This window comes from Camelina sativa, chromosome 18 (genome assembly GCF_000633955.1).
Source record: "Camelina sativa cultivar DH55 chromosome 18, Cs, whole genome shotgun sequence".
NCBI lineage: Eukaryota > Viridiplantae > Streptophyta > Magnoliopsida > Brassicales > Brassicaceae > Camelina > Camelina sativa.
Window position 1 is genome coordinate 11,837,094 of NC_025702.1, and position 14,704 is coordinate 11,851,797.

Sequence of the window (14,704 nt, forward strand, 5' to 3'; positions counted from 1 at the left end):
GAAGCTTGTCCGGCGGTTCAATCGTGCGAAATAAGGTTTGTCTTCTTCCTCCAATTTGAGATTTCTCTGATTTGCTTTAGGGTTAGTCTCTGTGTATAGCTTGTTCTAATCGTTCTGTGTAGGATTATCGATTTAGCTATAGTTTATTCTCCGGTAGTACTCAACAAAAGTAGTTGTAACTCATAAAACTTGAATCCCTTTAGCTCATATTCAGATTTGGTAGTAACTCATACAAACTAGCTGTGTAATGTATAGGGAAATAGACTAGTAATGTCTAGTTAAATAGCCTGGTTAATTGATATGCTTGCTTCTTGATTATGATTTCCTGGTTGGTGACATTTTGGTCTGGTTTGTTCATAGTTACTTGTTTAGTCACATAAATTGAATGCTACTGATACAATTATCAAGTAAAATGAATTAGCAAGTAAAGACACCAATGCATCCATAGTAATACCTACTTCATAGCTTTCTTCTTCATATGTGTTTATGCCACCTTTAAATTGAATGAGCCAGTAAAGAATACTTCATAGCTTTTTGTGAAGTGTACTTGTCATAAATTGTGAATAGACTGTGGTTGTTAGCTCATTATGTTTTGTTACTTATTGCAAGTTACCTTTTAACCTATTAAACCCCAACCATCTTCTTTCATTTTGTAACCCCTTCTCAGTTCTAATCGCGTTTCTTATCTAATCCCTTCTCTTCTCTACTTATTCTCTAAGATTCCTCATATGGATTCTACGAATCCCTTTTATCAGTATTCTTCTTACTTAAACATGCTTAACAGTCAAGAAGAAGGTGGTATAAATGAAAACTTTCGTTTTGAAAGTTATCCACCTTTTGGACAGAACAACTCACAAATGCCTCCTCTCAGCTCCCAACCTTCTGAGGCGCCACCTCTTTCTCAAGAAACACCATTGGAGCACAAGGAGAGAAAGACATGGGCACCTGCTGATGATGAAGTCCTGATCTCTGCATGGCTCAACACTTTAAATGATGCCATTGTTGCAAATCAACAAAAGGGAGGATGCTTCTGGCAAAGGATTAGCCGGTACTATGCTGACTCTCCTCATGCTAGAAATGGTGGTGAACAGATGCTGGTGACACATTGCAAGCAGCGTTGGCACAAGATAAATGACCAAACTAACAAGTTCTGTGGGGCAATGGCAGCTACATAGAGACTGAACAGCTCTGATCATTCTGAAAATGATATCTTAAGAATGCACATGATATCTACTTCTCTAACCATAAGAAGAGGTTTAACCTTGAACATTGTTGGTGTCTGTTAAGGTTTGAGCAGAAATGGCTCAGCCTTAACACTATTAACACGCTTCCATCTCAGCCTGCAACAAAGAGGAAACCAGCTGCTGAAGGTTCACAAGCATCAAGCTGCAATGTTGAGGACTATGAGAAAAGGCGAGAAGGGATCAAGGTTGCAAAGGCAAAGAAGAACAATGCTCAGTCCACAAACATGAAGACTCTTGCTGAGTATAAGAGCATGTGGGATGTCAAGAAAGAGGAATTGGCTGAAAACGAGAAACTACAAAAGTTGGCCATCCTATACACTCTCTTAGCCAAAAAGGAACCCTTGAATGCGAGTGAAGAAGTTATCATGAACAAGATAGTGTCCCAGTATTTCTGATATTAACTATGTGTTTGTTGTTTGTATTTCTTGCTTAAGTTTCTATGCATTGTATTTCCTGTTCTAGTAACTCGGCTTTTGTATTCCATGTTTTAAACTGAATCTATATAAGTCTATTATCTTATCAATATATTGTGTTATCTGTATTATTATCTTAAGTCTTAACTCACTTAAGTATTAATGAAAGTATTAACTCACTTAAATCAGATTGTGATTTCTTTTTAACATTTGTTCTATTAAGTCTAATCTGCTTCTTCTTGTTTATCTTCAGGTTAACTCAGAAATGGGCTAAGACTATAGCTACTCCCAGCCTGAGTCATCAGATCAGTTTGATAGGTACTCAGAGGACACTGAGGACCGAGAAATAGAAGCTTTGATTCTTATGGATAAAGCAGAGAGTAGGTTCATCAATGCTGAGTCGAGTCAATACCCATCTCAACTTGAGGTTGAGCATGGATTCCCCAAGGTATGCTACTATGGTGCTCAGCCTATTCTATCCAACTGCTACAACAAAAGGTATGTGATTTTAGCTGTTCTGTTTCTAATGTTATTGAAGTTTAAGTTTTACTATATATGATAACTCTGTTACTTATTGCAGGTTCTTCACATGTCCAAATGTTGATGATGAAGAGATGCATATTCACAAGTGGTGGGATGTGGCTGTAATGGAGGAGATGAGAGACAGTGAAAGACGATATGAAGTGATGGCTGAGAAGGTAGATTACTTAACATTCTTCAATGACTATGAATCAAACATCAATCAGGTTAGGGATCAGAGTTATGCAACTGAACAGAAGATGGTTATGTTAGAGAATGTAGTTTCTGAGCTAGGTAAGGAAAATAGGTTTAGAAATGTAACTGATTTCCTGGTTGTTGGTGTAACGGCTATTGTGGTAGGTCTTCTAGGTATCTTGTTTATGTCTACTTAAATCAGATTGGAGACATTTAGTTGGGGTGCTCATGTAATGTAATGACTCGGATGTTCATGCTATTCCTTTTTAATGACTCTGTTTTTGTAATGACTTTCTCTTTGCAGTATGTACTTGTTTTTACACTATAGAGTCACAGATTCTTCATTATAAAGTTGAGGCTCACGGGCTTTGATTCTTGGCATTATGTACTTGTAAAAGAGTCAGGATGTACTATGTTTCTAGGCAGTATTTATTTGAAATGTCACGGGTTACACATTGCAAGCAGACCATAATGCAACACCAAAGAAAACATCACGGGTTACACATTCAAGCTCACTAGTCTTTCATTATATATATGCGACCATAAAATGAAACACCAAACAATATCAAAGCAACAAAACATTCACACGAGCTCTCATTCTTTTCTCAATACAAGTTATTTCTTTCTTTCTCCTCAATACAAGATCTCTCTTTCTCCTCAATACAAGATATCTCTTTCTCTTCAATACAAGTTGACTCTTTTTATTTTTATTTTTATTTGAAATGGGATCATCTTCAAACCATTATCACTACCAAGGAGATGATGGTCATTATCACTACCAAGGAGATGATGGTGATAATTTTGATGCTTATTATGAAAATTCACATATTATTCCTGAACCAAAGGAGCCAAAAAAAGGATTTTTATCCCGAGAAACCGGGAAGAAGGCCACAATAGTCTTTGGAATGATTATTTCAGTGACACTCCAACATTTCCAGAATATTTATTTCAGCGACGGTTTCGCATGCACAAGCCATTGTTTATGCGTATTGTGCAACGTCTCTCTACCGAAGTCGAATATTTCCACCAAACCCAGGATGCAACCGGACGGGCTGGTCTATCACCTATACAAAAATGTACTGCAGCAATTCGTCAATTGGCATATGGTAGTTCGTCTGACAGTGTTAACGAGTATGTACGAATTGGTGCTTCAACAGCTCGGAAATGTTTGCACGAGTTTACCGTCGGCATCATCCAAGTGTTTGGAGATGAATACCTAAGACGTCCTACACCGGAGGACCTAGAACGACTACTCTATCAGAATGAACGGCGTGGATTTCCCAGGATGGTTGGGAGCATTGACTGTATGCATTGGGGGTGGAAGAATTGTCTCACGGCTTGGAAAGGCATGTATTCACGATCAACCGGAAAACCTACAATCGTGTTGGAAGCGGTAGCTTCATATGACCTCTGGATATGGCATGCCTTTTTTGGAGCTCCAGGTACTATGAGCGATCTTAATATTCTTGATCGATCTAATGTTTTTGATGACATAATTAACGGTCAAGCTCCGGAAGTCAACTTCGTTGTCAACGGAAGGGAGTACAATTTGGCGTACTATCTCACTGATGGTATTTATCCGAATTGGGCCACTTTTATTCAATCTATTCGACTTCCACAAGGTATGAAAAATTCTCTTTTTTCTAAAAAAACAAGAAGTTATGCGGAAAGATGTTGAGCGTGCCTTTGGAGTCTTGTAAGCTAGATTCGCCAGAATGGCAAATGTTATAAGAGCATGCATAATACTCCATAATATGATTGTCGAAGATGAACGACATACATACCGTTTCCGAAACATTGTTTCTGAATTTCAACACGGAGAACATGTGGATGAAACATATACCGTTGGTGCCGCCGGTGTGGGTTCAAATATCGGCACTACGATTACTCGTCAAACAAGACTTCGGGATAAACAAGCCCATGACCAACTAAAACATGATTTGATTGAGCATATTTGGACTAACTTTGGACATCTTCCCGATAATGAAGATTAATTTTAAAATTTCTATGATTGAATAAAATGTTTGTTTTTACTTTTGATGTTTGTATGTTTTATGTTTTCTATTTTTAATGTCTTAATTGTATGTTTTTGTTTTTCAACTTTTTGTAACTTTGTAATTTTTTTATGTTTTCAATGTTAATGTTATATGTTTTATTTTTATTAAATCTTTACTGTGAATTTACTTTTTAATTTAAATAATTAATGTTTAAACTTTCAAAATATTATTATTTTATTCGAGAGACCAAATACAAATAGACAGCAATGCTCATACTAAAAATAAGAAACTTTCAAAATAATAATATTAAATTTGGGAGATCAAAAACCATGGGACACCAATGCCCATGCTCTTAGATTAAAAATATTATGAAAATAATGTAAGATCATTAGTTGAGATCTTTTGTTAAGAAGTTGGTTATTGGGAGAACATGTTTAAGATCACTAGATTTAATAATATAATAATCTTAAACATATTACAGTTATAAAATCTTTAGAAAATAACATTTAAATTGCAAACTTAAAAAACTTATACTAAAATTCAAAATACAATACCAAATTTTTATTAAAAAAAACATTTTAAATTTAAAAAAAAAAACAAACATATAACTTAATTAATTAAAGCACACAAACATTTTATTTAATTAATACATAGTTTAATGTCCAAATTTATTCCATATATTCTCAATCAAATCTTCCTTTAATTTGTGATGTGCTTGTCTATCACAAATTCTTGTATGACCATCACCTAAACCCTCTAGATTTGAAGCCATATTTACTGAAAACGTATGATCTACAGAGGATCCGGTTCTATCTTCTTGTTGGAATTCTTGTTCGTCATAGAGTGTGTATGAATTTCGTTCATCTTCGACAATCATATTATGAAGTATGAGACATGCTCTCATAATATATGCAATTTTACCCTTCGCCCATAAAAGAGATGGATTTTTAATCATGGCGAATCTAGATTGTAGGACTCCAAATGCACGCTCAACATCTTTTCGTGCACCTTCTTGACGTTCTGCAAACAAACGATGTTTCGGGTGTTGTGGTTGTGGGATGGATTTAACAAATGTTGTCCATTCGGGGTAAATACCATCCGTCAGATAGTAAGCCAAATTATACTCACTTCCGTTGACATAGTACGTAACTTCGGGAGCTCGACCGTAAATAATGTCATTAAATACTGGTGATTGTTTAAGAACATTTAAATCGTTACAATTACCTGGAGCTCCCAAAAATGCATGTCATATCCAGAGATCTGGTAAAGCTACCGCCTCCAAAACAATTGTCAGTTTACTGGTGCCTCGTGAATACATTCCTTTCCAAGCGGTTGGACAATTTTTCCACTTCCAATGCATACAGTCGATGCTTCCAACCATCCCGGGAAAACTCCGCTGTTATCCATAAAAGAGTAGCCTTTGAAGATCCTCTGGTGTGGGTCGGCGTAGGTATTCAGTGCCAAACAAGTCGACTATGCCGACGACAAAATGTTCCAAACATTTACGAGCAGTCGATTCAGCAAGACGTTTATATTCGTCAACTGAGTCCGACCCAGTTCCATATGCTAATAGTCTAATTGCTGCAGTACATTGTTGTAGCGGTGTTAAACCATTCCGGAAGGTTGCATCCTTTTTTGGTTGAAAATATGGAACTTCTTCACTGAGACGATTCACAATACGCAAGAACAATGACTTGTTCATTCGAAACCGTCTGCGAAATTGCCTCTCCGTGTAAGTCGGATTATCAGTAAAATAATCGTTCCACAAGCGTTCGTGCCCTTCTTCCCGTTTTCTATCGATATATGTAATGTTACTCCTTTCTGCCGGAATTTCCTCTTCATCAGCTTCAAATTGATGGTCAAATTGCTCTTGAAAAAATTGGTTAAAACTATCACTATTTGGATCATAATGGTAGTGAAAATTGTTGGAAGAAGATGCCATAAGATGAACAAGAGAAAATGAAACAAGAAAAAAAAAACTTGGAATGAGAACTTTGATTGTATGTCTTTGGTGAGAGAAGGAGTTGGTTGATTTTTATGAAACAAAATCTTGTATTACTAAACATATATATAGAGGGCACATAACTCTTGTGATTCATCAAGTTGTGTTTCGGACAAACACATGTGAACTTTGGTCTTCCTTACAAACAAAGACATGTGACTCTCTTTAAAACTACAATCCAAATACCAAAAAGACTACAATCATACATTATTCATCACGGGTTCACTACTTGTTTTCCTTCTCAAAAAGCCTAACAAATTTACTTAGTAATCATGAGAAGTACCACTACCATAACCATCATACCAAAGCAAACAACAACTACCAATTCCATAGTCGTTTGAAACAATGGTCTCTTCTCTCGTGCCTTAGTACAAGCCGCTCCAGGTTCACCAACCTCTGATCTGGATGGTTTTGATGTTCCTTGAGCTGGATCAGTTGGTCCTTGAGCTGGATCAGTTGTGTCTCATAATCAGGTAGTGGTTCAGCTTCACGGCTCCACAGAATTGTGAATCCAATCTCAGTTGATGGTTGCGGAGGATAGTAATAGGTCTCAGCCTCCTCCTCTTCGGAACTATAGTCTAATGGGATGTTTATTCCATAGTCGTATATAGAGTCAAGTCCCATGTCTTCTTCAACCTGAAACCGAAAACACATATATAAGTCATCCAACTAATATATAACAATGAAAACAAAAACAAGTTCATAACCAAACATCCGAGATTCATTAAAAACATAAGAGAACAAGTTGAACAATGTCACATATCTGATTCATAAACACATTAAAAACATAGTTAAGTTCATTACTCTTCTTTAGAACCGTTAGCTTCTTCTTTAAATTCATAAACACATTAAAAACATAGTTAAAACAAACATAGTTAAAACATAGTTAAGTTAAAAACAGTTCAGCCATTAGCTTCTTCTTTAGAGCTTTTTCATCTTCGTCTAGAGTTTCTTTCTTGGCAATGAGAGTGTCAAGAATGGACATCTTTTGGAGTTCTTTCATGCCCTCCAAATCCTTCTGTTTTATCTCCCACATGTAACTAAACTCTGCAGATGGTGCAACCTTCTCTTTACCTTTGTTCCTTAATTTTTTCATTGCCTTTATGCCCAGAGGCCTGCTCTCGTGCTCACCAATGACAGAACCTGTAGATGGTGCAGCTTCATCAACTTTTCTTTTGTTAGAGCTGGTTGTCTTTGGAGTGGGGTTCATGGCCTCCAGGTTTACCCATTTCTGTTCATAGCATAGCACATTCCAAGCATACTCCAAACCAAACTTCTTCTTGTACAGGTTAGTGTAGATTTGGTGAGCATTCTGCAGAATATCTAAATCATTCAGGCCACTAGCTTTCTCACTCTCTGCCTCTGTAAAAGCTCCACAGAACCTGCTAACTTCCTTACTGATTTTTTGCCATCTTTGTCTACAATGGTCAGGGCGCCTTGGCTTAGCACCACCAAGTACATGACTACTTGATGCATAATAGTCTCCTATACGGATCCAAAAGGACCCTGCCTTTTGGTCATTCCCAACTATTGCATCCTTCGATGTGTTTAACCAGCCGCTTATTAGGACTAAGTCATCTTGTGTGGACCATATCCTTCTCTCCCTAAGCTGTTCTGTTGTCTCTTCTGATTGACTGGGAGGTTGACTCGGCTGTGAACTAGTTTGTGAACTAAAAGCAGGGATTTGAGAGGAACCAATGTTTACATTAGGAGCAAAGCTGTCATATGGAAAATTAAGAAGGCTAAAGTAGGATTGAGATTGACTGTTAGGAGTATTGTTTGATTCCATAACAATCAGATTTAAACAAGGAAGAGGCTGAGGCAAAGATATTATTGGAAAGAATTAAAGATCGGTTAAGAAAGAAGCAAATAAGATAGATGATAGAAGAGAAGTAAAAGATATGAGAGATTGAGTATTTGGGTCGGATGTAATATAGAGAAGTTAAGAAGTTTGGTATTGTTAGAGACTTTTAATTCTAAATAACCATTACCTACTTCAGTCAAATCAGAAGTAAATAAAGGTCATTGAGTGTTAAAAGTTTTAAAAGTTTTGCTATGTAAACCAAGACATTCATATTATTCATTACCTACTCAACTAGTTTTGTTAAAGCATTCATATTATTCAGTTTTAAAAGTTTTAAAACTTTTAGAGCTTTCATAGAAATCTGTTTTAAAGTTTTAAGCCGACTCAAACCTAAAAAGCAAAACTACAATCAGAACTTATCCGTGAATAACCACTTATACGAGAACATGACCAGATGATATCAGGTTAGATGTTGAGACATACAAAGCAAAACTAAGTGACACTAAATTCACAACAACTCAATTATATTATACAAGAAATAAACCTAATCAAACATCCGAGACCATCACAAAACAATTCTGAGAAACTCATTACACAATCATACAACACTTAACAAGCCACTACAATCAAATAAAATCTGTGAATAAACACTTACACTACTACACAAACCACAACACCACTCAAATCAGGAAACCAACCTTGCATTCCATATAGTGAGTGTGACTTACCTTTTAGGTTCGAGCAAATGCAGGTTTGTTGATGGTTATCCGATTTAATTTACCCTGGTTAACCTCACCTACAAGCCTCAGAAACAAAGCAAAATCAATTAAAGTTCATCAGTGTTAAGGTTGATTTCAAATACAACATACAACACTCGGAATTCAGTCATACATCCTGGAAGCTCACTAAAATCCTATATTGATTAATCAAAACCTTTAATTGACAGATGAGACGAAACCCTATACCATGTTACTAAACCCAAACCTAATTCAAAGATTTCAGTTTTACCCTAAATCGATGATACATCGAAGAAAACATGGACTGACAGAGGAAACGACGGGACTACCTTGTCTATATCGCCGGAGATGAGATTTGCCAGACAAAGGAGACGAGGAGATAAAGGCTCAGGAAGAAGACTTCGACTTCGCCTTCAAATCGCCGGACATATGAATCGACAAAAGAAGACAATTTTAACGGCTTTGTCGGAAAAGCTATGCAAAGATCGATTTCTACATGGAAGAGCTCTCGATTTTAGTGTTTTAATGGCCGGAATACATACCTTAGTCGGCGAAGATGTAGAAATCAAAGCTTTCGCCATTTTGTCTCTTTCTCTTCGAAAACCTAGATGCGATTTGGAAGAGGAAGAGAAATGAAAAATTGTCTCAATTGCAAAAAAACTCAACCATTCACGTATTGCCACGTGATCATAGAACTTGGCTAAAATCTCTTCTAATTCAAGACCCAAAAATCTGTTCTAAGGCCACTGTTCAAATTATTAAACATTTTATTAGGCTAAGAACATCCAATAAATTATGCTAATGCAGATGGCCTCAGTATTTTAGCCCAATTCTTTTCTTTTTTTTCCCTAGAAATTGTACGAGTAACGCTTAAAATACACACATGGTCTGCAAATCCAAAAATGATAGTGTAAAATGGGTATATATCTTTTTGAAAAAGCTTTAGTAGGTCTCGGTTTTTGTTTCCTTGTTTTTATCTTTTTTTGCCAAGGGATCAAAGTATATGGTAATCAAAATGTAAACCCAATCATTTCATTATATATGATATTTACTTGCTTAGCAAAAAAAAAAATGAGTATATATAATATGATTTTTTTTCTTCTAGATTTTGTATATTCTTCTTTAATTTCATTTATTTAAAAGAGATTATTGTAGAATCTTGTTTGTAAAATGAATTTACATTTTGTGTGTGGTTAAGACTTAAGACTTAAAGATAAGAAGCCCAAAGTGGATCCTACTTATTAACGAAAACAAAAGAGTCTTTAAGCGTTATTAGACTTAACATTATTAACAAAATCAATTATATTTGACCACAAAAATAAAAATAAAAATAAAAATAAAAAATACATATATAATCTGTTTTCACATTTATTATCTGCGGAGCCTCGAAGAAAGCAAACAAAAAAAAAATCTAGAGAAGCTTTTTGTGTATCCTCTCTAGGGTTTCGACTTTGAGCTTTCGACGGCCGGTACGATTTTTCAACTTTCAAGTTTAAGGTAATCTGAGAACAGCTGTTCTTGTCTGTAGTTTCTAGATACCTTAATTTTGATCTCTGTGTTTGGTCTCTCGCTCTTCCTCTCTATCTCTCTGTCTTTTCTTGTTCGTCAAATTAAAATCGATATCTATTTCATTTTCTTTTTTGAATCTTTCGATGGTTGTCTGTAGCTTCTCTTGCTTTGGTTTTCTTGTATAATTCATGTCAGATCTGAGGTTTTAGCATAGCTGGATGGATATATATTATTACTTTAAGCTGCACTTCTTTTGTTTTATGATTGGGATGTTATAGGTTTTGTGATGTATTGGAGTTTGAATTTGTTATCAATTTGTAATCTTTATGTATATTTTTGATCAAAGTTTGAATCTTTTGTGATTCATTGGAGTTGCCTTTTAGTTATGTTGAAGTATATTTGCTGTTGAATCTTGTTATGGGTTGTGGATGAATTTAAGTTTTAAATTTTTAAATCTTGAAGTATATCTGATCAGATTTTGCTGTGGCGGGTTTATGGGTTGTGGTGATTATAGTTTTAAATTTGGAATTTTGAAGTATATTTGGATACTAAAATTTTGCTGTGGTTTGGCTTCTCTGTTGTGTTCTTTGTCTATGATCTTTAAACATATGTTTGTGTGTCTAATTGTTTTATTTTGGTTGTATATATGTGCTCTGTCTGGTATCTCCTTTGTTGCTTTGGTTGTTGAGAGGAGCTGCTATTAAATCGTTTCTGTGTTTTCTTTTTAGGAAACATGAAGCCTGTCTTCTGCGGGAACTTTGAGTATGATGCTCGTGAGAGTGATCTTGAGAGGCTTTTCAGAAAATATGGCAAGGTCGAGAGGGTTGATATGAAAGCTGGTAAGTCTTGGCTCTTGGCTTTTTTTTATTCTCTCTTAGTTTCCTTCTTTCTTTTGTTTTGTCAACTTGGATGGATAAAAAGTCTTGTAAACCACTCCAAATCCGATGAACAAGCCAAATTCAATCAAAAACATTGTTCTTGTTTCCACGAACACGCTCATTCCGTATGAATCTCTGGAGGACCGTATCCCACATTCCGTATGCCATTGGTTCGTCAGTCATCTGATTCCAGCATCTGCCTAGCCAGCCACTTGAAGCACCCGGCATGAAGTTCATAGCATACCTCAGAGAAGAGAAAAGATCCGAGTAATTTTAGGGTAAACCGCCATACTCAAAATTTGATTTTGGCGCAGGATTATTTGGGATGCCCATTCTCCCACCCTGCCCCATTGATGGACCCTATGGAATAATCCATTTCCTGCTTTAAAGAGTCGCCCTTCATCTGCGCAATGGCACTACGTTCCCATACCCTCTGCCTTAGTTGCATTTCATTCCTCTTGACTTTTCCTACTCTTGGACATGGCCTCTTTGGTAGAATCATACCAACCTCTCACAGCATATCAAAATGGAGAATGCACCACCGCGTTTCTGTTCACAATTCCGTCTGACCTCCTCCTCCTCATCCTCATTTTCAGTTGTTCTTCTTTGACATATTAATTCCATAATGCAAGGTCTGTAAAACTACTTAATAGTTTGTAGAGATTTTAGGTTCTACGGAATGTTCAAATATATGTTTGTCACAGTAAGTAGTAAAGACTATTTCGAAGGAGCCTTTACATTAGAAATCCTATTGAAGGAGGTTCATTTACTTGGTTTACTTTATATGATTGTTCTGATTTCTGCCTCTTGGTTCTTTCCGCAGGCTTTGCTTTTGTCTATATGGAAGACGAGAGAGATGCTGAAGATGCCATCCGAGCGCTTGATCGCTATGAATATGGCCGCACGGGACGCAGACTCCGTGTTGAGTGGACAAAGGTAGAAAATTGAATATCATTTTTAAGACTTACTAATACTATTCAAGACGGTTTTAGTGATTGAATTGCAAATTTCTTATACGTTGGTATAGAATGACCGTGTAGCTGCTGGAAGATCAGGTAGTGGCTCAAGGAGATCATCGTCTAGCATGAGACCTTCCAAGACTCTGTTTGTGATCAACTTCGATGCACAGGGCACTAGGACTCGGGACTTGGAGAGACACTTTGAGCCGTATGGAAAAATCGTTAATGTTAGAATCAGAAGGAACTTTGCGTTTATCCAATATGAGTCGCAAGAAGATGCTACCAGAGCGCTGGAATCTACAAATTCAAGGTTTCTTTTCTTGTCCAGTTTCACACTCTCATTTGTCCTGAATGCTTTCCCTACTTCAGTTTCACACTCCAATGTCTGTTTTTTTGTTTGTTATTGCAGTAAGCTGATGGACAACGTGATNTAGAATGACCGTGTAGCTGCTGGAAGATCAGGTGGTGGTTCAAGGAGATCATCGTCTAGCATGAGACCTTCCAAGACTCTGTTTGTGATCAACTTCGATGCACAGGGCACTAGGACTCGGGACTTGGAGAGACACTTTGAGCCGTATGGAAAAATCGTTAATGTTAGAATCAGAAGGAACTTTGCGTTTATCCAATATGAGTCGCAAGAAGATGCTACCAGAGCACTTGAATCTACAAATTCAAGGTTTCTTTCTTGTCCAGTTTCACACTCTCATAGTCCTGAATGCTTGGCCCTACTTCATCTTCCATTGTCTGTTTTTGTTTGTTTGTTATTGCAGTAAGCTGATGGACAACGTGATCTCAGTGGAGTATGCTAAGAAAGATGATGATGCGAGAGGGAACGGATACAGTCCTGAAAGACGCCGTGATAGGTCACCTGATAGGAGAAGGCGGTCACCGAGTCCTTACAGAAGAGAAAGGGGAAGTCCTGACTATGGCCGAGGTGCTAGTCCAGTAGCTCACAGGAGGGAAAGGACTAGTCCTGATTATGGTCGCGGACGACGCAGCCCGAGCCCTTACAGGAGAGCCAGACTTAGCCCTGATTATAAGAGGGATGACCGTAGAAGGGAGAGGGTGGCTAGCCCTGAGAATGGAGCTGTGAGGAACCGAAGTCCAAAAAAGGAACGTGATGAAAGCAGGAGCCCTCCTCCATATGAGAAGAGGAGGGAGAGATCGAGGTCAAGGTCGAAGTCAAGCCCTGAGAATGGTCAAGTTGAAAGCCCTGGACAGATAATGGAAGAAGATGCAGTAAGAGGATATGATGGTGCAGAAAGCCCAATACGCGAGAGGTACCCCATCTCAAGCTATCTTTAGATTACATTTTGAATGATATCTATATCGCATATACTTTACATATTTTTGTTTTGTGGTTTTTGACACTGAAGCAGCCCCTCGCGTTCGCCTCAAGCAGAGGAATGATTTGGATGCAGACAGATGATTGTGTCAGATTCACAAATGAAATGTCTCTCAAAGTAGCCGTGTTCTGAACTGAAGTCTTTTGTTATGTCATGCTTTAGTTATTTAGTGTGTTCGTTTGTCTTTTGTTAAGAGTGCTATTGTAAAACTTCATTTATTTTGACTCGTACGAATCTGCTTATTGTAGTATTGGTAAAAATGTTATTCTCGTTGGGATTACTTTATCTGACTTTTAGAATCTCTCTTTTAAAATGAAAACACAGCTAAATATAGTCGATAAGATCACTAAACACGTAACATAATGTACAAAGGTTACGGGTTTATATAGTAACATGTAAATATGAACGCAAAGCTCAAAACAAACGGACAAAACTATAGTAAGTAAACATCAGAATCATTACAACTGTCAGTGGTTAGACATACACCTAGGTGGAAACCAATATGGTGAATGGTGATAAGTGCCATTTGTTTTATGTGATGAGTAAACTTAAAATGAGGATGAAAAGGAGGGAAGTTAGGCAGAAACATTACTATAAGGGAGAGGTTGTGGTAAAGAGTGGGTTTACTTATTAGGCTAAAACTACTAGAAAAAGTAAAAAGATAAAGAGAGTGTCTCAGTTGTTGAGACATGAGAGTCTAAAAACGCAACTCCAACTCACACACACACATACATTATCTCATCTTATCGATTACTAGCAAAAATTCAAGCACTGAACGCAATCTAACGTAACAATTCTATCTTTCAATGGATCTTGATTGATAGATTTGATGGAGACATTATTAACTCCTAGCTTTGTTCTTTCCAACAAGTTTAGTGTTCTTGAAACATACAACGTTAACGTCACCAAATCGTTCCAAAATATCATAAAACTTTCTTAAATAAAGAAGAAAGCTTTGGAAGTCAAATTGAATTTGAAAAGGGCCGGGGAACTGTACGTTTCTCTGCTTATAATTGAATAATCTGTCGACTTAACTTACTCAGAGCAAATCTAGTGATCGTTCCTCAACCAATTTTTCAAAGAAAATAAAAAATATTTAAA

General features: G+C 36.8%; 1 protein-coding gene across 4 annotated transcripts; it reads left to right on the top strand.

The window, feature by feature from the left end:
- LOC104761211 (serine/arginine-rich splicing factor RS41) lies at nt 10,280–13,895 on the top strand. 4 transcript variants are annotated; one of them, XM_010484251.2, is made up of 6 exons: nt 10,280–10,408; nt 11,149–11,259; nt 12,122–12,234; nt 12,326–12,567; nt 13,028–13,537; nt 13,634–13,895. In XM_010484251.2, exons 2-6 carry the CDS (start codon nt 11,154–11,156, stop codon nt 13,665–13,667), a joined length of 1,005 nt encoding a protein of 334 aa, XP_010482553.1. In that variant the 5' UTR covers nt 10,280–10,408; nt 11,149–11,153; the 3' UTR covers nt 13,668–13,895. The 4 variants fall into 4 exon arrangements, with proteins under 4 accessions (XP_010482553.1, XP_010482554.1, XP_010482555.1 ...); XM_010484252.2 differs by having other exon boundaries at nt 10,280–10,380; XM_010484253.2 differs by having other exon boundaries at nt 10,281–10,408; nt 13,637–13,895.

Excerpts from the sequence above, each read along its gene's own strand:
- LOC104761211 (XM_010484251.2), top strand. The coding sequence starts at position 11,154 with ATGAAGCCTGTCTTCTGCGGGAACTTTGAGTATGATGCTCGTGAGAGT. Across the intron at positions 12,235-12,325 it reads TCCGTGTTGAGTGGACAAAG|AATGACCGTGTAGCTGCTGG; the intron begins GTAGAAAATTGA and ends ACGTTGGTATAG. Across the intron at positions 13,538-13,633 it reads GAAAGCCCAATACGCGAGAG|CAGCCCCTCGCGTTCGCCTC; the intron begins GTACCCCATCTC and ends TTGACACTGAAG.